This window comes from Anastrepha ludens, chromosome 2, assembly GCF_028408465.1.
Source record: "Anastrepha ludens isolate Willacy chromosome 2, idAnaLude1.1, whole genome shotgun sequence".
Lineage (NCBI taxonomy): Eukaryota > Metazoa > Arthropoda > Insecta > Diptera > Tephritidae > Anastrepha > Anastrepha ludens.
The window spans coordinates 119,065,141-119,089,187 of record NC_071498.1 but is presented as its reverse complement, the minus strand read 5'-3'; the positions used below and the strand labels follow the sequence as shown (position 1 = coordinate 119,089,187).

At 37.3% G+C, this 24,047-nt stretch overlaps 3 protein-coding genes across 4 annotated transcripts; 2 read left to right on the top strand and 1 right to left on the bottom strand.

Moving 5' to 3' along the window:
* The first annotated feature begins 1,193 nt into the window (after positions 1-1,193).
* LOC128871951 (uncharacterized) lies at positions 1,194-6,521 on the top strand. The gene has a single exon (XM_054114156.1). It carries the CDS (start codon positions 1,194-1,196, stop codon positions 6,519-6,521), a length of 5,328 nt encoding a protein of 1,775 aa, XP_053970131.1.
* A 7,866-nt stretch (positions 6,522-14,387) lies between these two features.
* Positions 14,388-14,781, bottom strand: LOC128859231 (uncharacterized). The gene is made up of 2 exons (XM_054096054.1): positions 14,750-14,781; positions 14,388-14,675 (listed from the first exon to the last, which is right to left on the bottom strand). The coding sequence occupies exons 1-2, from the start codon at positions 14,757-14,759 to the stop codon at positions 14,395-14,397; spliced, it is 291 nt and encodes a 96-aa protein (XP_053952029.1). The 5' UTR covers positions 14,760-14,781; the 3' UTR covers positions 14,388-14,394.
* A 3,065-nt stretch (positions 14,782-17,846) lies between these two features.
* Positions 17,847-23,397, top strand: LOC128859212 (uncharacterized). Of its 2 annotated transcripts, none has more exons than XM_054096020.1 (2): positions 17,847-17,862; positions 23,124-23,397. In XM_054096020.1, the coding sequence occupies exons 1-2, from the start codon at positions 17,847-17,849 to the stop codon at positions 23,390-23,392; spliced, it is 285 nt and encodes a 94-aa protein (XP_053951995.1). In that variant the 3' UTR covers positions 23,393-23,397. The 2 variants fall into 2 exon arrangements, with proteins under 2 accessions (XP_053951995.1, XP_053951985.1); XM_054096010.1 differs by lacking the exon at positions 17,847-17,862 and adding an exon at positions 22,932-22,980.
* The last annotated feature ends 650 nt before the right edge of the window (positions 23,398-24,047 follow it).

The following is a 24,047-nucleotide window of genomic DNA, read 5'->3' as shown; positions in this document are numbered from 1 at the left end:
GCGACTAGAGCGAAGAAAACTCTCTGAAAGATTTCCTTGTAATACCAATATTCTTTAAGTCAGAGGCCTGAGAAAATGATGATTTTCAATATTTTTTTTCTTTTTGCTAGTCAATTGATTTATTTTAAAAAACAAAAACATAGCTTTAATACATCATTTTTCGACTTGACTTTAACAAAATTAAAAAAAAAAATGAATAATTGTACAAGTTATCACTGTTTATGTGGAGCCCGTTTTTCCAGAACTCCCTTGTGGTGAACATCACAAGTCCTTGAAGATTCATCTAAAATCAATCGGACAAAAGAAACTAGTTTTATTAATAGATAATCTTGTACCCGATCGAACCTTTTTTTCAAAATTAACAATATGGTGGCCTTAGGAAATATTTTTCAGATTTTCGAGAAAAAAAACTGGCATTAAATGTAAAAAAATTGAAATTTTTGAAAAAAAAATCCTTTGATCAGGCACGAGTTTTTTATGTTTTTCAAAAGCTGTATAAGTTTTATTGAAATCCATCAAACGGTTTCTAAGTTACTGTTCGCAGCAGCACTAATTGGCATCTTCGGTATTCGCAGCAGCACTAATTGTCATCTTCGGTATTCGCGTCACTAATTGGTATTTTTAATTATTTGCATCACTAAATGGCGTGATCATAACTGCAACTGTAATGTACCAAAATTCTTTGTATTTCCTTTTACTTCTTTTTATATACATATACATGAGTATGTACCAACATACATAAGTGTAACTTAAAATTATATTGCGACAACTTAGAAGGTCACTTCTACCGCGATCGCCAAGTAATAAAGTTGTTAACCAGTCGTTAGCGCTTGTTTTTTATTTCGAAGCTTATTGCGTACACAGGGGGTGCAAACCAGCTCCTCCTCAAACATTGGTGACCCCGACGTGATCGGGTTAGAAGTCTTTTCGCGTTATAACTATTCGAGTTTTAACTAAATAAAATTTTGCTCATTGCGTGCAAGTCTTTTCGCGTTATAACTATTCGAGTTTTAACTAAATAAAATTTTTCTCATTTGCGCGCAAGCAAAGTTTTGAGTGCAGTTATTGAAACTGTAAATCAATTTAATTCGTTCGTCAGTACATAACCGCATAACGGAGGTATCTGCTGATAATACAGCTACTCCTATTTTTTCGCATCTGTAGTGCTGCACACATTTAATTGTATTGCCAAAATGCCCAAGGGCAACAAATCGAAAAAGGGTATCGACAACACATCATCCGATGCAACGGGCAACAGCTCCGATTCAATTTCGTTTAATAAAAGGAAAAGTGCGTCTATTAAGCATCAATTAACTGCGTTAAACAAAACATTGTCGTCGCATCGTCTTGATGAACTTGATGAAGCTGAACTTTCTGTCCACATGGAGTACGTTGAAAGCATTCACGACAACTTTGACCACGTGCATTCTATTCTCGAAGAAGCTGATCCACGCGAACTAGATGGAGTAGGCCGAGCAGAATTTTTCGACGTGTACCTAGAAGTCAAGGCAAAGCTGTCGCGTCAGCTCAATTCGCATCGGAAGACAAACGTAAGACATTCATCGACTGCTAGGCATTTCGCATTGGAAGAATCGCCGGCAACGTTATTCTCATCGCAAAGAAAGTCTCGCCTTCCTGAGCTGAAAATACCGAAATTTAGTGGAGCGTACATTGACTGGCCTAATTTTTTTGCCATGTTCAGTAGCGTTATTGACAAGGACCTCGAGTTAAGCAAAGTGGAGAAACTCCAACATTTACGCACTAGTCTACAAGGAGCCGCTTTGGAAACAATTTGCTCGCTAGAACCGGTTGAGGAGAATTATGACAAAGCCATTGCCCTATTGAAAAATCGATTTGATAATAAATTACTTATTTTTCAGGCTCACATTAGGGCGATTATCGAGTTGAAGAGTGTTGATAAGGGTTCAGCCAATCGTTTGCGCGAATTGTGCGACAATTTTAATTCCCATCTTCGTGCACTTAACACCATGGCAACACCAGAACAAATATCGGATGGTTTGCTCATACATCTTGTTACTAGAAAGTTCGATCAGAAGACGCAGGAGAAGTGGGAGGAGGACTTGCCCATGCAGACACTGCCAACTTTGAATTCAATGACCTCATTTCTGGAGAAGCGGTGCCGAATTATGGAAAATTTGGAAGGTGCTACGCAAACACTTAGCAATCAGATCGGTAAACATTCGAATGCAAATAAAGGTATGAGAAACGCTTTGGTAGCATCCTCAAGTAGCTCTAGCTTTTGCATACTTTGCGATTCGAAAGAACATTACATAAATAGCTGTTTAAAATTTGTAAATTTGTCGCCGAATTTGCGCTACAAAGAAGCTAAGCGATTGCAACTTTGCTTAAATTGCCTACGCAAGGGTCATAGTTTACAACGGTGTAAGTCTGGGCATTGTCGTCATTGCCCAGGCAAACACAATTCGCTTCTCCATATGAACCCGCATACCTCGTCTATATCCCCGTCTTCAAACCTACCAACAATTGAGGCTACAGCCCCTTCACAGCAAACACTCATTTCATCGTTAACTTCAAGTACAGTCGCTCAAGCCCCAAATTCGGGCGCCAATAGTAATGTGTTGCTTGCTACAGCTATACTTTCAGTCAAAAATCGTTCAGGTGACTTCGTTCCATGTCGTGCTATTCTCGACTCGGCCTCTCAAATAAATTTTGTAACCGCTCGCTTGGCAAATATGCTGCAACTTCCATTCAAACAATCTGCAATTTTGATTTCCGGTATCGGCGAATCAAACTTTGTTGCCGACAAAGAGATTGACGTTTTCGCACAGTCACAAGATAAAGGCTACAACACTTCGTTCACTGCTGTGGTCACACCTAGTATTACAGATTATCGACCTAACTTCAGCCTTTCTTCGGAATGGATAATACCGTCAAACATTAATCTAGCAGATCCATTATTCTTTAAACCCCAGCGCATTGACTTGCTCATCGGCGCGGGTTTGTTTTTTGATTTGATGTGCGTTGGCCAAATACGCATTGCTAGTAATTTGCCATTACTGCAAAAAACTCGACTGGGCTGGGTTGTCGCTGGTGGCGTTTCATATACCAACAAACAATCATCCTCCCTCGCTGCCTGCAGCAAAAACGTATTTGAACATCAACATAATAACTCATTGAACGATATCGTAAAACGATTCTGGGAAATAGAGAATTGCTTCGACTCTGCTCCCCCTCCATCTAAAGAAGATGACTGGTGCGAGCAGCATTTCAAGAAATATTTCTCTCGACTTACTTCGGGAGAGTATTCAGTGCGTTTGCCAACAAAAACAGGCTTTAGCGATCTTGGCGACTCATACAATCGTGCTCTTCGCAGATTCAAAGGCTTAGAGCGAAAATTGGAAAATAATCATAACTTAAGAACTCAATATATTCATTTTATGAGTGAGTACATATCGCTGAACCACATGTCACTGGCAACACCTGGGCCAACAACAAAAACATTTTTTCTACCGCACCATTGCGTGCAAAAGTTTGACAGTACAACGACAAAACTTCGCGTCGTATTCGATGGCTCCGCAAAAACAACAACAGGCTACTCGTTGAATGACCTTTTGCTAGCGGGTCCAACTATTCAAGCAAAGCTGTTCAAAACTCTCTTACAATTTCGTTTTCGTAAATTCGCTCTGTGCGGAGATATATGCAAAATGTACCGATGCGTACGTATGACATCTCCAGACGAATATCTGCAATGCATTTTATGGCGCGAGAACCCACTCGATGAGGTAAAGGTATACAAGTTAGACACTGTAACATACGGAACAAAATCTGCCGCCTTTCTTGCAATACGAGCTATGCATCAACTTTCGTACGATGAAGAAGGGTCATTTCCAATAGGTGCAAAAATCGTGAGGAGAGACTTTTATGTTGACGATCTCATTTCAGGCGGAGATACTATAGAAGAAGTGATTGAGATCAGACGTCAGGTTAAAGGTTTACTTCAGCGTGGAGGATTCAACATTCGTAAGTGGTGCTCAAATGAGGATGGCGCGCTGCAAGGTGTTCTTGACTCAGATTGCGAAAATCTTCTTAAATTCCACGATGGAAGTGATGTTGCAAAGACTCTTGGCCTCATCTGGGACCCTAAAACTGATAACTTCTTATTCTCATTTTCGCCTATTGATAATAACGCACGCACGACAAAACGCACGATACTTTCACATATTGCTAAAATTTATGATCCGCTTGGCTTGGTTTCGCCAGTCATTACGAAAGCAAAAATTTTCCTGCAAATCCTTTGGAAGGAAAAACTACAGTGGGACGAAAGCTTGCCTCAGTTGCTGCAAACTACCTGGAACGACATTTGTGTACAGCTTGGTCTAGTAAGCAGCTTTAAATTTCCTCGCTTTGTATTGACGCCTAATTCTAGTTGGGAGATTCACGCATTCTGCGACGCAAGCTTGGCGGCGTTTGGTGCATGTGTATACATTCGTTCGGAGTGTGATGGTATTTCAAAATCATGCTTACTTTGCGCAAAGTCGAGAGTCTCGCCTCTGAAGAGTTTAACTATTCCTAAATTAGAACTGTCGGCAGCCTTGCTGCTTGCGGAATTGGTGGCACCCATTTCACTAGATTTTCCACATTCTCACACCGTTCACTGCTGGTCAGACTCAATGGTCACTCTATCATGGCTTCGCGAACAACCAACAAATTTCAACATTTTTGTGTCAAATAGAGTTAGCCAGATACAAACACTAACCAAAGGTATGACTTGGCATCATGTGCCTACTTCTTTGAATCCGGCAGACATTCTTTCGAGGGGGTGCACTCCCAAAGAATTACTAAATTCTGAACTTTGGAGAAGTGGTCCACAATTTTTATCAAGAAGGCAATCGAATTGGCCTAATCTCCTGGATTTGTTAACTGATTTACCCGAACGGCGACGTAAAGTCTTAGTTGCTTCTCAACTACGAGACATAACACTCGATTGCAAGTACCACAACTCCTTTGAAAGGTTGAAGCGCATCTTTGCCTACATTTACTATTTTTGCCAACCGCACCGTACTCGCGTTGATGGTCAACCGTTGACTCCGCTGAATATTAAAATGGGTACACATTTGCTAATCCGTAACATTCAACAAATTCATTTTGCAGCTGAGCTCAAGGCGCTAAGATTTGACAAGAAACTTAATTCGTCAAGTAAGCTACACTCATTAAATCCGTTTATCGACTCATTTGGGCTTCTTCGTGTTGGAGGACGTCTGCAAAATTCTTTATTGGACTTTGAAGCAAAACATCCACCTTTGTTGCCAAAACATCATCCGGTCACAAACGCAATAATTGACCACTTTCATCGCAAATATCTACACGCTGGACCGCAGAGCGTACTGGCTTCAATTCGGCAGCAATATTGGCCAATTGGCGGACGCAAGACTGTTGCTAGCGTTATAAGTAAATGCATTCGTTGCTTCCGTTTGAAACCAATCATCTATGAGCATATCATGGGAAGCCTTCCAGCCGACAGGGTTCAGGCTAACAGAACATTTTTCACCACTGGCATCGACTATTGTGGACCATTTTACCACAAGTCGGAAGTTCGCAGCAGGCCACCCATTAAATGCTACATATGTGTTTTTGTCTGCTTCAGCACGAAGGCTTGTCATCTGGAGCTTACTCAGGACCTTTCTACATCATCGTTTTTGGCAGCTTTGAAAAGATTTATTTGCACAAGAGGCAAACCGCACACCATTTGGTCAGACAATGCAACGAACTTCGTTGGCGCTAAAAACGAGTTGCAAGAGTTAAGTCAATTGTTCTCAAGCAATTCCCATAACACTGAAGTCACTAATCAATGCAACTTGGAAGGCATCTCTTGGAAATTTATTCCGCCTCGTTCACCACATTTTGGCGGATTATGGGAGGCGGCTGTTAAGTCAGCGAAATTTCACTTTCTCCGCACTGTTGGCCTCTCAATCCTGACATTCGAAGAGCTTCGTACTCTTGTATGTGAAATCGGAGCAATAGTTAACTCTCGTCCACTTTGTCCAATTTCAGAGAATCCAGATGATCTCAACGTGCTCACGCCGGCTCATTTTCTCATAGGTGCGCCATTTACATCCGTCGTTGAACCAGACGTAACCGGCCTCGATATCAGTCGCTTAAGCCGATGGCAGCGTGTTTGTCATATGCAGCAGGTATTTTGGAAAAGGTGGAGCAGTTCTTATCTCTCACTGTTGCAAGAACGAGTTAAGTGGCGAAAATCAACTGGGATTGTTCAAGTTGGAAACATGGTCATTTTGAAAGAAGAAAACCTTCCACCACTAAAATGGCGACTAGGACGCGTGGAGAGTTTAATTCGCGGCGCCGATGGTGTGGCTCGTATCGCCATCATCTACACTGCCAATGGATTAGTCAAGCGAGCTGTGGGAAAAATTGCCGTGCTCCCTATTGAAACTGAAGCGGTTGGAGACTTACACCTTCCAACGGGGGAGGATGTTCGCAGCAGCACTAATTGGCATCTTCGGTATTCGCAGCAGCACTAATTGTCATCTTCGGTATTCGCGTCACTAATTGGTATTTTTAATTATTTGCATCACTAAATGGCGTGATCATAACTGCAACTGTAATGTACCAAAATTCTTTGTATTTCCTTTTACTTCTTTTTATATACATATACATGAGTATGTACCAACATACATAAGTGTAACTTAAAATTATATTGCGACAACTTAGAAGGTCACTTCTACCGCGATCGCCAAGTAATAAAGTTGTTAACCAGTCGTTAGCGCTTGTTTTTTATTTCGAAGCTTATTGCGTACACAGGGGGTGCAAACCAGCTCCTCCTCAAACAGTTACATTGATGGCCAGTTCAAAGAACATAGTTTTGCGAAAAACGCATTTAAAGTTTAGCAACTTGCTCGCGAACACTCCCGTGCGCCCTTTGTTATTTATTGAATACCTCGAAAAGTATTTGTTGGACTCACATTTTCACACAATATTTTTAAGGTGTTATACTTTAAGAAAATGCAAAAACCAAATAATTTTATTTTTTGAAAATTCTGACTGCCCCTAACCCCTTAAATCTTTGGGAATCGAGATGCAAAGTCAATATGTTATTCGTACCATATTTAGGCCATGGTATTGAACCCGCCAATCCGTTCAATCTTTCGAATTTACTCACATTTTTTGCTGCCTTACAACTCTTTTACATTTTAGATTTCCCTGCAACATCATTTTCATTATTGTCCGATGTTCACCATTGGCTTTATTTTTTGGATTTCTGTAACAAATTGATTCTTGTCAACAGCAGCAGACGGCTAAGCAAGCAATTTCACAGCGGTTGCTGATACAAACAGAAGCATACCCATACATGCATTTCTATAAGTAAAAAGAAATTCATACATATGTACGTTCATACCCTTTCAATGGGCCAAACTCTCTTCTGGCAAAACAAAAAAATGGTTGTGCACCACTGTAAATTTGTTTGTTTTAAGAGGGGAGCCTGGTTTATAAGGTCAAAAAAATCAATTTTTTTTTTTTTCATTTTAAGCGATTCCTAATATATTTCAGAATATTCAAACAAAGTTACAGAGCCTAATTCTCAATATTTCCGTAGATACAAAACCAAAGGTAGGCGAGCGTTAGGTAGTTACGCTGTGACCGGACAGCTATAGTACAAACTTTATCTTCTTTTCTCGACTTTTCATTTTTATGATTTCTTTGAATTGGCGTACATGAATGAAAAAAAACTAATGAACCTTTTGAAATGAATCATAGCTTGTTCCCTTCAGTATTAAATTCTCTTCTATTTGAACTAACAAAATAGATAAAAAAAAATTTTCAAGATTTGTATACCAAGTTGAAGTGATTTTTTTTTATAGAAAGACATTTTTTTCTTTAAAACCTCCAAAAAGTTGAAATTTTGGAATTTCTCTCAGTTTTCTTAGTTCATCTAGAATAAAAAATCATGATAATTAGAAATCCATTTGAATTTTTTGCTTAGATAATAAATACGAGCTGTATCTTGTACGCCAGTTGAAAACTCCAGCGTTGCAGCGCTCTACTAATTTCTATGTTAAACATTTTTTTTCAACTTATTTTAACCAGTACAAAAATTTGTTATACTTTGCAGTGCTAAATTAATTTTTTCCTTAAAAAAAAATCGCAAAGAGATGCAATTTTTAGACCTCATAAACCAGGCTCCCCCATTAAGTTTTTCTAGAAGTGCAGTGGCGACTAGACTAGCTTTTCCCTAAAAACAGGCCATAATTTGCTTCTTGCGCGAACAACTTTTGTTGGACTAAGCTCATTTTGGAAGACTCATACTATCGATTGTAGTTTTGTTTTCGGCCCAAATGCATCGATTCAAGATTCGTCGCTTGTTACGATGTAATCATGTGCCTTGCACCACCGCGGGTGAATTTCTTCAACAGTCCTTTACACCAATCGACACTAGTCCTTTTTGAGCAATTGTCAAATTACGCGGTATCCAAAGGCAACAAATCTTCTTGATGCAATCTCCTGGTTCACGCAATATTGAGTATGTGCTAGTTCCACTTTTACCCAAAGATGCTTCTCCTTCGCGATATGTCACATGGCGATCTGTCGCTATCAATTAACGCACCGTATCGATTGTTTCTCGGTTTTTGGACGGTGTTGTACAGTGGCTAAGTGTGATGCTTCAACGCCAAAAGTCCAAGTAAGTTGATCAATGCACTCCCATCTCGATAATTCCCGTCAATAAATGCCGATTAAAAAGCACGAAATCTTGAAGTAAGTTTCTCTAATTTTTATAAATCTGGTACATAGTTGTAAACTTTAATTCAAATGATATTTGTAGTAGTATCACTACATTTTTATAAAAAGTCAACAAAAAAAGTAGTCAAAACTGGTAAAAATTTTGCGATTCTATTATTTTATCCATAAGTGGAATATTTGTTCTTTAACATCGATATATTATTTTTGAATTTCCTATCCTTTTTCTATAGTTTTGCTTTTTTATGCACGGAGATTCGAACCTACGCACTCCCGACTACAACGGCAGCCTAATAACATTAGGGTTACTAACATTTAATTTTGGGGCTTATATTTAGCAGAACTTTATAAACTCTACTTTTTTAACGTTTCCGTTTTTCATAGTATCTGCCTTTAAACAGCAATTTCAAACCATCGAATCAGTACACAAATATCAGATTCCACAGAAAATTAACTTATTAGTTTACAAAAAGTTCAGTTATATGCTTTCAGATCATGTGTTTTCGAGATGGATAATTTTTGCTGGCTAAAGTTTCTCCAGCACAAAATAAGCGTCTCTCCAGCCTCTAACTGTCATTTCGCTTTCTTAATTTTTATACAATGGATGAGTTTTGGATGGGGCCGACTCCAACTAAGAGACCATGGCGAGGGCGAAGAAGAAGAAAAAGAAGGCCTTGCAAAAATTAGGAAAAATCGATACACATTTTTGTGTTATCGAACGCAACTAATATTATACTTTTCCCTCCTATTCATATATTTGCATTTGTGAACAACCCTAATATGTCTTTGCTGCAGCAACCGCATCACGCAAATTGCATTTGGTCATTTAAAGTATTGTATTTTCAAAAATGTTTCATATAAACACTTATGCACACGTGCGTAGGCGGCAAAATGAGATAACATACATACATATGTATGTACTTATACGTATGTATAACAAATTTACGAGCATGTCTGTACATAAGCACTTGTAACAGTTTTTGGGGCACATCTTAAATTTATTATTTATTACGGACAATCTCAGCTTACTTGCTATTTTTGGACCACCAGTGCAGCTATATGCCTGCATTTGTATGTGACAGTATTTGTAACCGTTACTTTATCTTTAGCCGCATAAATGGCCCAAAGCACACTACATAACAAAAAGAAGAAAAAATACGAAAATGGTATTTTAATTTGTCTAACTTTTTCATATCATTTATTGCCTTCAGATGTGTTGCTTTTGTATGCATAAATTTGATTGTTTATTTTTTTACTAAGAAAAAAAAAATAAACAGTTCGCATAATAATAATAGCACGTTTTTATTATTTATTGACAGAGCAGATTTCAGTTAACCTAAAAATATGGGTCAATTCCAAGTTGTACTAAGTGACAGTGCACAAGCATCTGGACCCTTTTATTTCCATTGTGAGCGAAGTATTTGCCTTACTTTGCAAAAGCAACAATGGGTATTTGACTGTATTTTGGGCAATGGTCATTTGAAACAGCAAGCAGTGGCAGTTGTTGGAAGCTTTTTGTTTTTTATAAAAACTTGTTGTATTTTTTTAGTTAAAAGTCATAGTAAATTGTCATAAAGCGTATTTGTAATTTTAATATGTGTTTATACCGCGCTCTTGGGCATCTTGTTAAAATCTGCCAAAATGCTTTGACGGTTATCGCGCGAATCAAGAAGAAGAAGGAAATGGTACATAGAGCGTTTTTTTAATTTTTTCTTTTCTTTTTTATAAGAGTTAACAAAAATCACAAAATCCAATTTTTAAGTGCCACTAGTGTAATTAAATTTCGGAAAATAAAGGAAATTTTTCACAGTTATTAATAAACTTCAGCTATTATTGTTTTTAAAGATTTTAAGTTTAATTTGAACTTCTTTTTAACTGCAGTGCTAAAGTAAAATAATAATAATCGTAATTTAAGTAATAAGAATCCAAACAACTCAGCACCCACAATGCAAACTCCTCACTGAAAGCCATTTGATGTCTCCAAATATATCATAACACTAAATATCGTTACCTAAATGAGTTACCTTAGGAGGCCATGAAAACGCTTTGAACTCAATCTAAACACTAACAACAACCAAAAGTGAATACAAGTGAATATGCGAACTGAAAGCTGAAAAAGTTAAATGTAAGTTTTTTCAAAAATTAATAGTCTAGGGACACCTCTTAAGTGGCTACAAACGTCCCGAATTTTCTAAAACTCGATTTTTTATTTTACAGATTATTATTCTTTTTAGTTTTAGGCGTATTTCTGTGGAAGTCGATCGTAAAACTTCCCCAAATAAAGGGTGTTTTTTTAGAGGTTAGGTTTTCAAGATGAAATAAAACGTATATAATTTAATGTTATGGCCAAGAATTTAGCTTTATTATAAAGATAAGGGTTTGCCATTATGTTTTAAAAATGATTTCGGGCAAGTGGCCGCCGCGGCTGGCTCGAATAAATTCCAGCCGAGAGGCCCAATTTTTGACCACTTTTTGCAGCAATTGGTCAATCGTCTCGGGCTTATCTGCGTAGACAAGCGACCTCACATAGCCCCACAAGAAATAGTCCAGCGGTGTTATATCGCACGATCTTGGAGGCCACGCCACAGGTCCACGGCGCGAGATAATGCGCTCACCAAAAGTTTCCTTCAATAAATCGATTGTTGCGTTGGTTGTATGGCATGTAGCGCCATCTTGTTGGAACCAAAGGTCGTCCACATCAACATCGTCCAATTCAGGCACGAAAAAGTCATTAATCATGGCTCTATAGCGCTCTCCATTGACTGTAACATTATGGCCGGCTTCATTTTTAAAGAAATATGGACCAATGATTCCCTCTGCCCATAGAGCACACCAAACAGTGACTTTTTGAGGATGTAACGGCGTCTCAGCAATGGCTTGTGGATTATGTTCACTCCAAATGCGACAATTTTGCTTATTGACATACTCATTCAACCAAAAGTGAGCTTCATCGCTGAACAAAATTTTCTTCGATGCGTCGCGCGAACCGAACCATTATTTTCGTAATAAATTTGCACGATTTGCAAACGTTGTGCAGGTGTAAGTCTATTCATTATGAAATGGCAAACCGAACTGAGCATAAATCAAGTGGCAGCTGTCAAAAAGACCATCTACGAAAAAAGTAGTGCCAACTTGAAAACCTAACCTCTAAAAAAAACACCCTTTACAAAGTTATCGCAGAAAATGTAACAGCCCGACTAGAGTTTGATGCGCACAAGTAGCTGTCCTTCGTTTGAAGCAGCTGAACTCGAGTGAAATGCACTTGAAAGTTTAAACTCGTTTTTTCGAAACGACTATTTCTGGCACGATCCGCATGATAACTCATACAGTTTGTAATATTTTTTGATGCGGTTTTTTTTTAATATTCGAAACTGTTTTTTCTATAGTCTGTCAAGCTGTATTTTTGAAATTTTATTAAAAAATTTTGTAACCATAATTAAGGTCTGACATTTAGGACGTAAAACGCATACTTTTTTTTCGAAATTCAGACAGACTATGACTACAACTTTATTTTACAAGATTTTTTTTACCGTGGAGCAAATTGTTTTTTTCATTGTACTTTGGGTCACGAGATTTCTTATATACTAATTTTTGTAAAGAAAAATTAAAATAAATTTAATCTTTAAGTACTAATAAATAACACCGCGTTACACACATTCTGTCCTATGACCAAATATACTTTTTCGGAAAGGGGATAAAAAATAAAACACGTGTATCGGCGATTTTCATGTACACGTCACAATTTTTTTTTTGTATTGTATTTTATAACTTTAAACGAGCAATTCTTGTATCCATATCTGTATAGCCACACGATCTCAGGATTAGGATTTGAATGAAATTGGGCACACAGATAGTGTATCACATTTCTAGACTTTTCACCTAGGTGTTGCCACTGACAATGTTTCACAGGCTTGCCACCTGTTCGAAATTTAAAAAAAAAATTGCATGAGATATGCCGATGTGGGTATCAAAAGAAAGGTATTTCACTCCGCATTACAATAGAGATATAAAACCCCGAATTTTTTTATTAATTTTATTATATTAAAATTAAAAATTGTTTCATTAAAAATTTAGTGCTTTTAAAGAAACTTAGGCCTTTTAGTTTTGCTTTTGTAATTTGCATTTGTGTCAATATCGTGACAAATAGACCAACTGTATTCGCCAAGCATAAGCGTAATGTCTTGTCCTTTAAAGCGCTTTTCAATAGCCGCAATGTCCTGAGGGAACCTTTCGCCATGTTCATCGCTACAAGCTCACAATCACCAGGGAAACAATCTAAATGATTGTGAAGGAAATGGATCATTCGATGCAAGAAATGTGGATAGCATTGTTGGTGCTACTGTTGGTTCTCCATCCCTTAATTCGGGAACATCATCAAAAATCTCCATTGAAGCCGCTATACGTTCTTCTGGTGAGTACAGAACCGCTGGAATAACCGATTCTACATTAGCATAGCGAATTTTGTTGCGGCGAAAGTATTGGTACCCTTTAGATTGAGTTGAAAAGTTACGCAAAATTAGCACTGTTCACTGCAGTGTTCCGTACGTGGTAGCCAAATTGTTGGTACAGAGTACTATATTGGTGACCTTCCATCAGTAAACTTGCGTAAATTTTTATAGCAATAGTCTCATACGACTTCCGGAGTATACCACAAGTAAGGAACATAAGCAGTCTTGAATATTTTCTGAAACGAATTAACCACTGTTTTCGTAATATTTTTTAAATTTTTTCTTGATGCGAATAAGCCAAAAACGTAACAAAAGTTATTTCGAGTCGAGCACTGCATTTTTCGTAAGATGAAATATACAGAAAGACGTTTTCGCGCAACAGAACTTAAAACAATTGTCAAAGTATACGTCTCCTAGTAGCGCAACTGTCAGATGATCCGAACTTCCGGAACTGTAACAAACACACAAACGGCACAGAGTGTGTTGTATGAAACAATAAATTAAGGGTTAATAAGTTGTTTAAAAATTTGCAGTCCCTTCAAGTTATGCCGAAAATTTAGAAAATAATTTTTTTTTTTTGGAAAAAAATTCAAGAAAATCTGAGTATTGATAAAAATTTTTTTTTTTCAATTTTACATAATAAAAACATTTCCACGAGTCTGCCTGCAGAAATTCAGCGCGATTGGATCACGGAAAAAGGGTTAAAAATTGATTCAAAGTTTTTCACACAGGCGGACTACGAGCTCTATATTTTATACATAAAAAAAAATTCTGACGCGTACATGAAAATCGCCGATATACGTGTATTTTTATTTTCCCTCCCCTTTCCGAAAAAGTATATTTGGTTCATAGGACAGAAAAAAAGTTCGTTTTTGTAACGCAGTGTAATGTATAAAAAAAATTTATATATATTTCTATTGTTATCCCTTCTAAAAACAGTTTTTCTTTTAGGGCATTGTTGGCGCTGCTAGACGCATGTAACACCTTAATATACGATGGCGCAAATAATATTTTACACCCCTATCTCTGGGATAGAAAGCCAACTATCTGCAAGTCTACTAAAAACTACTTAAAAAAATTGTCTATCCCCCTAATGTATATTTAGGAGTTTCATAATATACATTTAAAAACCATATTTCCTTATTAATCACAATTTTAGATTCGCAAAATATTTATTCAAGATAAAATAAATACATTAATCTGACTACACACTCTATTTGGTATATGGCTCAACCCATTTCCATTCCTCCCACACTACGCATTTCTGCTCTTTCTCCATGAAGGCATGATTATCAGGGCATTGTATGTAGTCGGCCTTTTCTTGCCCTTCGGGGCACACCCAGTAGTGAGTTGGATCGGATATGTCGCGGAACATACGCGAATGATCTTCTACGATAGAGCAATCGGGTTCAGCGTAAATATCTTGGCCATGATAGCGTTGTTGAATGTGGATAGCACTTACAGCGGCCACCAACACGAGCAGAGCAAGTGAAACTGAAATTGTAATGATATCAAAGGTTTATGTTTTTGTTTTTAAAGAACGATTTCTCTGGCAGGATAGTTTTTACCTTTATGCATTTTATACGCCAACGGAGCTGAATTTCTAGATAATTTCAAAATTGAATTATTGCAGTTTTGCAGGCCTTCTGCGACTATTTATAGGCCTCTAATGACTGTTTGACTCCACATTTTGTTTGCTTATCAATTTCGTGGGTACAGTGCAATTTTTTTTTGCGCTTAACAAGTGAAAGCACTTAACGGTGACTGTAAAGAATATTTTTCCGAAAATTTACACAGTGTTTGCAAAAAACATGCCATACTAGTGCATGCGTGCCTATACTTGCATGATATGTATAATTTATAGAAATAATTTGTAAAGAAAAAAATACTTAAAACTATTGTAAGTATTCACCGTAAGGCAGTGAACGTATTATTTTCATGATGTCACAGTTTGTGTAGAACGGTACGAAAGTTTGTTTGCTTGCTGACACTATCTACTCCATGTCCCTGGATAAGCTTCTTCAGTTCCACTCCAAAGTATATACCTGGGGATCTCGCCCTCAGAATACATAACTGCCATGAAGTTAGTGAGAAACTCTAAACTTTTCGCTGCTAGATACAAAACAGTAACGTCAGAAGGAACTGTCTTAATGCATGTGACTCGACTTTGGAATGCTCTTCCCCAAAATTTAGTATCTATAAATAGCATGAGCATATTTAGACCCGAAATCCAGAGATATGTACAATATATTGGCACTAAGACAGATAATATTAATTCATAACTAATTTTTCTCGTTTTTTAATGTCAAATTATTTTGATTTTCTCTGTAACTTAAAATATCTATGTAAATTTTGTCATGGAAATTGTAACCTATTATGACCATCACTAATAATTACAAAATCTAGCCTGGCTTTGATAGGATTGAATCATCATCATCATTATCAAGTAGCGATTACAGCTCAGGGTGAGCTTTAGCTTCGTCCACAATCCTCTTCCAATCGGTACGGTTCATAGCAATAGACTTCTAGCTCCTAACTCGTAGGAGGATCGCTATGATTAAGTCAAGCCAGGCTAACCTCGGACGTCCTCGGGCCAGGGCTAGAAAGTTTATTGTTAAAAAGGCATACGCACAGTGTGTCCTAACCATCGAAGCCTTTGTGATTTAATGTGTTAAATGACATCTTCTCCCCGGCATAAGTTTAGCAACTCATGGTTGCTGCGCGAGATCTTTAGATATTTAGTTTTGCCTTCAGCTTTTGCACGACTTTCAATGTTACAAAATGTTTCAAATAGATGCATTTTTTTCTTGCCACTATTGCGATATCGTCCGCATAAGCGAATGTTATTCCTGAGCGACTAAGAAGGTTTCCAAACTTGATTTCATTTCTCATCGCATAAGGGTGCCCGGTGGTCTAGAAATTTCAAAAACGCGAGTTTGTTTTTTTTCGATATTTCGAAAGTATAGTATCTTAAGAAAATACTGTGAATGCGGAAATTCCCAATATTATAGCTTCTACAGCCCATTAACTATGTAGAGAGCGGTCCGCGCGCTCCTGTACCTCAAACTTTAAACTCATTTTTCTCGAAACGACTTTTTTCGGGCGAACTGTTGTCAAAAACAAAAAAACAACTATTCAACCGTATCGTCTGAAATATTACAATAATATGTTGTTCACGACATCAATTATTTCGTTTTTTTTTTATTAAAAACCTGAAAAAACCCCATCTTTAGAGTCTTAAATTCAAAACCGTGCCATTATGTGAAATTTGTTTTTTTGATGGGCATTCAAAAATGTCAAGTGCCAACGATTTTGCAATCTAGTTCTTGCAGTCGTTAGACTCCACATAGATTGAAGATAGAAAAAGCTCATATTTGAAATGGAATGGTGTAAACATACGCTCCAAAAATTCAATCGGGGTACCACTTCAAACGTATATACTTAAATAGTATAGTATGAGGTGATGAGAGTAAAATATGTACAGGCGTACTAGACTGAGACAAAACAAGAATCAACTATTTGTGCGTTTCAAAGTGAATCGAATACCGCAAATATGTGCTAACAAAGGTCTTTAAATTAGATAGTTGCTTTTTCCTTTTGCTGTGCCAATTATTATCGCTGATCCTCAGGATCGGAGAGCAGACAATACTAAATTGCATACAGCAATTTGTTTGTCAGAAATCTTCAACAAAAATCAGAAGAAAGAGCAAAAAACGGCAATTTACCTATCATTCATGAGCGCAACGCTAGTTCGCGCACAGCAACTCATACAATTTACAATATTAAAAACAGCGAATGCAACTGATTTATCGCCTAATGAATTTATCCCATTCCAATTCGCCAAAAACAAAATGGCCGATAAACGCTTTTCAACACCTGAAGAGGCTGCTGAAGCTTTCAATCATCATGTTTTTTTAGATACATATTTCGTAATGGAGTAAATTTTTCGATAAGTGGCTAATTCGGATGTACTCATTTTCCAGCAAAACATTTAAAAAAACAATAAAGCGAGTATTTGGATATACGAGTAATATATGCTTTTTTCTATATTTTGGGAAAACTTTTACTTTCTAAATTAACGCATTTTTTCCAATATTGTAAATACGGTTATTTGGTCAGAACCATGGTGGAAAAAATTCAATTTCAAGGCATCAGCTGATTTGCTGACGTCACATGGCTAGTGAGGGCGATATATTACAACTGAAATTGGGTTGATGATATAAGAAAAATCACTGCAGATTGTGTTAATGCTAATTTATTGCCACCCGAATAACGTGTCATTAGACGAGTGTAAGAATGTGTGTGAAATGAGCAAGCAGAACTCTGTTGCCGAGCACGCTATGACATAACAGCCAAATTTACTATCACAATTTTGTTTCGGATAGCCAAACCTCTTTCATTTTTCGGTCAGAGCGGTATGATTAGAGCATAGATTGACATGATTTTCTGATCTGTCTTATAATATACGAACTTAAAATGCACCTAATTGCTCTCCATACAAAAAAAAACGCGCTACTGTTTTTCCATCGGAGTTATAAATTTTTTTATTAATAAGATTATTTTGATTCTGTTGATGAAAATTGTATACTTACAGTCACTCACACCTTATTTCACATAGATACGATTTTTTGTAAAGTGTTCTATATTTTACAACATTTTGCGCAAATGGAAGGCATCTCACGTAAATCTTAAATTTGTTTTTAAGATTTTTGTCAAAAGTCTTGAAATACAAGGTGGCGCAAAGTTAATCACCCGATTATATATATAATTGGCGCGTACACCCTTTTTGGGTGTTTGGCCGAGCTCCTCCTCTTATTTGTGGTGTGTGTCTTGATGTTGTTCCACAAATGGAGGGGCCTACAGTTTCAAGCCGGCTCCGAACGGCAGATTTTTTAAAGAGGAGCTTTTTCATGGCAGAAATACACTCGGAGGTTTGTTTGCCATTGCCTGCCGAGGGACGACCGCTATTAGAAAAAACTGTTTTTTCATTTTTTGACCTTTCACCGATTTCGAGCCGACGTTCACTCTCTGAATTCCGAACGGTAGTCACGCACCAACCCATTCGGCCACGGCGGCCGCCCGACCCGATTGGAAGTTTTATAATTTTTGCTAATGGAGTTATATGTCACTCATATTTGAACTTATAAATTAAATAGCTCCAGCATACAAAAAGACAAATAATGAAGTACGCAAAGATAAAAAAATATCCCCATCATTCAAAATACATTATTTTTTATTTATATTAGTATAAAAGATATTCAATAAATATTGGGTGATTAATTCTGCGCCACCTTGTGCATACATATACTCGTACATGCAGATGTGCTTCAGCTTACTAAATATATATTTTTGGGTCATAAGTTCAGATTTGGAAGTTTTCTGTCTATTTACAATACAAATACAAATACAAGTAAAATTAAACTTAAATTTTGCTATTTTGTCACTTCGATTCGTTACAGTTGCTTAAATTTGTGGTTTCATCATGTCATGTTTCGCATAAATTGCAAAAAAAAAAGAAAAATTTAAATCGCAACTGTCATCACCAATGACATCTGATGGGCAACAGTTGGTGCATGACAACAAGTTCCATTCCATCTGCAATTACAAACATAAGTATGTACATATGTAAGTATGTACCTAACAATGTGATTAGTTTACTTTATGCATTCACTTTCGCCTCCAGTAATAACGAAATACCGCTAGCTCTTCGCATCCAAATAGCATCCAAGCGACTTTACTTCCAGTACTTCCACCAATTACTTGAACGCATGGGGCTCAGCTTCGCTCTGCCGTAATGGTTAATAACATTTTGTAACACTTTTGCTTAGCGCTTGCCACTGGGTCATCTATTGCTTGGTAGCAACACTCTGCCTCTCACGCTTGTTTAAGTTAAAACTATTCACGGATTTTACCAGTGGTCGATTGAATTTTTAATTGCTGTCATCTTGGTGAAGTGGGCAAAAATTTTGGGGAACACTTGAGTTACTGTTGAACCAGCCAGCCAGCCGGCTACTCATCATGGGCTGCGTCGTTGCGAAAAAGTAGTAGGTTAAATTATTAAATTAAAGCCAAAAGTTTTGCAAAATATGTATGTTTGTTTGTAATCAAATTTTATATTTCCACATTGCGTACGATTTTAATGGCTGAGGCAGTTATTTCATTAAATAATACCTAATATTATTTATGTATTGTAATAGGTTTTTTTTTATATAGAAAATATTTGATTTTATCTAGCCGAATAAAATGCAAAGGAAATATTCGCACCAACACAGTTTTCAGATCAATGCAAAGCATCACATTACCGACGTAGTTTATTTTTTTGAGTATGTGGCAATAAAAATATATTTATTTATTAAACCATTAGGTGTGCAACTAAGTTCTGACTGTTTTTTTTTTTTATGAAAATACAACTTTGTTCTGGAAAAATGAACCATTGAAAGTATCGCCCATCGCTGGCTACTACTTTCCCCATCTTTCTGGTAGATTTCGTATAACGTCGCGGTAAAACTGTTCATCTCAAAAGATGGATCAAGCTATTTTTTGATGTCTTCATATGAATGGAACTGCTGGTCAGCTAGACCATGTGCAATCGATCGGAACAGCTGATAATCAGACGGCGCAATATCTGGAGGATATGGCGGGTGGGGTAGGATGTCCATTTCAGTGTGTCCAGGTAGGTTTTAACGGATTTGGCAACGTGAGGCCGAGCGTTGTCATGCTGTAGAATCACTTTTTCATGCCTCTCCGCGTATTGCGACCGCTTCTCGAGCAGTGATCGGCTCAATCGCATCAATTGAAGTCGATACCGATCCCCAGTGATGGTTTCGCTTGGTTTTAATAATTCCTAATAAATAAGACCAACTTATTCCCACCCAATACATAGCTTAACTTTCGCAGCGTGAGTATTCGGCTGAAGCGACGACGTATGGTAGAAGCATGACCGGGCAGTCCCCATGACTTTGATTTCTTTGAATTGCTATAATGAATCCATTTTGTATCATCCGTCACGATACGATGAAGAAAACCCTTCCTTTTTTGCCGCTGGAGCAGTTATTCATAGGCAAAAAAACGACGTTCAACATACCTTGGTTTTAACTCATAAGGAACCCAAGTCCCCTGTTTCTGAATCATTCCCAAAGCATGCAATTGCTTGGAAATGGATTGGCGGGTAACTCCTAATACTGAAGTAAGCTCTTCTTGCGTTTGACACGGATCCTCATTGAGCAATGCCTCTAATTCAGCGTCTTCGTTTTTGGCCTTCCTTCACCGGGATGGTCATCAACATTAAAATCACCGCCTTTAAAGCGACAGAACCAATCTCGGCACGTTGTTTCACTTAAACCAGCATCTCCATAAACTTTTTTTAGCTCTCGATGCGCTTCAGCCGCCGTTTTTTTTTCGAATTTATTTATTTACTAGCAACCCGCCCAGCTTCGCACGGGTATAAAATATATACCCTATGTCACTCACTGAAAAAATGATTAAAATCGATCCAGTAGTTTTGGCTTATTCATTATTGCCCGTGGCCCGCACGCGTTAAATTTGGAGTAAAACAATTCCCCTTTCTTTATAGCATGAAGATTTCCTGCTGTCTTTGGGATATCTAAATTCATACCCTACATTTTTGCATATTAACTTTTTGCATTTTTACATATCTATTTATTTTATTTTTACAATAACAATTTTGACCCTGAGATTTATTTATGGTCATTGCAAAAGATGTCTTTACCGGAAATTGTAAGCGTTTAAATTGGAATGGTAGAGGGATTCGGGGAATCAATACATCTTCTCCGGTACCACATCCTGTGAGTATTGTGCACTCTATTATGAAAGTTTTCAGTGATTATACCAGCAAACGCGTGCCATTGCAAAGTTTAGGTGGATTTAGGTTTCTTAATAAAATAACAGGACAACCTATTTTCAGCTCCATTTTGTGAGGAGGGAGTCCAGACGGTTTCAAAGAATTTAGAAATTCTGTAGGAAATTGAACAGCTTCTTCCAAATCGAGAACAGTATCGACCGAGTAGTATATTTTCGTCGGCGCATCAATCTTTGAAATAATCAAGTTATTTACTTTATCTACTTGTTCGTTAGTTGGTGACAGAATAGCTCTTTCTTTAAACCAAGATATTGTCTTATAACTTAAGTTATCAATGTCTGGATAGACATTGTTGACTAACTCTTGAATGTTGTCTATCAAAACACAAAGGTTTTCTAGGTTAATCCTTCCCTCACTTTGTGTTAATTCTCCATTGCCAACTTTTAGCAGCATCTCTGGAAATAGCCTGTTCTCACGTGAAGATGACGAAATCCTCATATTAGTTTTAAGCTCTAATTTATTGACATACGACTAAAGGTGGGATCTTTTTAGCGAAGCATTTATTTCGTCAGCACGTGTTCCTCGAGTCACAACTGGTAGGATTTGACGGAAATCTCCTGAGAACAGAATTGTACATCCACCCATAGGTGCATTTTTGTTGCGCAAATCGCGCATTGTCCTATCCAGTGCTTCCACAGACGTTTTGTTTGACATGGTAGCTTCGTCCCAGACTATTAATGAGTAGTCACGCATCAATTTTCCTGTATTGCTCTGTCTAGAAACACTACAGACGCTGTTATCATCATCGGTGGCGATTTTCAGCGGGTGCTTGATTGTAGAGTGTGTGGTTCGGCCTCTTTCCAAAAGAGTAGGCAATGCCGGATGACGCAACAGCTAACGCAATTTTTCCGGTAGATCTCAATTACTAATTACTGATGTAATATCTTGAAAAATATTGTTTTTAATTATATGCTGTAAAGAGCCATATACATAGATCTATATGAAAACAACAATGTTTATTATTATTAAATTTATGCTTTATAAATTAGTTTATAAAATATATTTTGGAGGCTCGGTTACTGGACCATTTTGCCTTTATTTTTTTTTTTTTTATTGACTTTTTATAAAAATAATATATAATACATTCTACATTCTATATCATAAATATAAAGCTAAGTTTCAAATTTAGTAGAAAAATTACAAAAAATCGACAAATTGTAATCAAAATTTATAAAATTTTAATAAGAATTCAAAACTAAATTTGTGAGTTTTGGTGTAACAAAGTGCAAATTTCAAGTGGCTCGCTGATTTTGAGTTCATAAAAAAATATGGTGTATTCATTATAAGAGTAGACTAAACCGGAAAAAATCGCATTGGTAATTAAGTCTACGCAACTGTACGAGTATTTGCGGTCTCGGTAGTCTAGCGTAAGTGCACTAGCCTGCCATCCCCGAGGTTGTGGTTTGAATCCCATGCAAAGCACGGTCCTTGCACCTTTCCAAATTGACCTACGTTCGCTGTTCTAAAACAAAAACTAAAAAAATGTTTGCCCGAAACCGAATCAAAGTTTTTGTGCCGAGCGTGGTGGGTGCCGTGGAGGATACCTTCTTAAGGTATATTTCTTGCGCTGAGCGACCTTAATGACTTAAACACTTGCCTGAGTCATAGCTTACTCACACTCGACTATCTTTTATTTGAAACACCGCAAGAAACTGATAGAACTGATAGCAATTCAATAAAAATGTTTGCTAATTGATCAACATGTGTTTCGACATCAAATACAATATTGGAATCTATTGATGCTTTTTAACTTAATTTGTTACTTGCTTTTTTTAATTCAATTTCAAATTAAAAACTGAACTGCAGTTTTCGCTCATATAAAAGCCGTTTGGTTCGCACAAATAAGTATCACTTTTTAATTTATCAAAAAAGTCAGTACATACTCGTAGATGTCCTTCCTAAAACCAAGAATGAAGTTCGGTACGTATGAGTTCCACATTCGCATAAAAAAAAAGCTCTTAAACTCTTCTACTGCAATATTTCACAGTAGAGTAGTTTTTAATGTTAACTTAAATTTTTAATAACGAAGCTTTCAACTTTTCTCCTTACCCAATCATTTACAGTTATTTCTTTCGCGCTTCTCCTAGCTGTGTCTGTGGTGACCGTCTCAGCGGAAGCAGGACGTTCGGCTTGTCGTGAGCTTGAGGAAATCGGTCAAACTTACCCCCATCATTTTGATCCGGCTAAGTATTGGTATTGTGAAACTTTGAATGAGCCCGCTGAGGAGAAGGACTGTTTGAAAGGCATGGCCTATATGCATCTGCTGAAAGAGTGCATTCCCTGGGCCAACTGGCAATGGAAACCTCTGCAAGATCCACCAAGTGTAGCGTAAAGTGGCCGAAGCGTAGGTCAAAATGAAAATTGTAATGTGTCGCCTGTTGTTGTAAGTTGTTGCAAAAATAAAATGAAATCAAAAATGCAATGATGTATAAATGTACGGGTGTAGGTATGTACGTATACAAGCGTACATACTCGTATGTGCAGGTATTCGTGGGCGTTTGCCTTTCCGCGGCCTGCCGGTGTAACTTCATTCCACTTCCAAAGTATTTCTTTTTCTTGGCTATATGCCCGTATACACATACAAACACAGTTGTGGCGAGAGTGAAACAAAACGTTGATATTACATAATTTATATGTCAATAACAGCATTTGTTGAGTATTTTCTTTCATATTACATCTTTAAATACCATCGTTCAATTGGTCTCAATAATTAAGAGCGCAATATATTTTGGCCGAAAGCAAAATGTCTGTGGCCTGTAAAAACGATATTACCTCGTTGTCGAAAGCATTGTTAAAAACGTAACAGAAGAGGCAACTATGAATATTTGAATGCACAAAATATGCTTCCCAGCCGCTATTGACCCTCGCAATGACCAGCAATTTTTCATTTGTTGCAGCAAAGCACAAAGCACTCGTATTTGATTTCACTGCATTTTCGCTTATGCTATCAATTAGTTTCGTGGATCACTAACAGACGTCACTCGTGA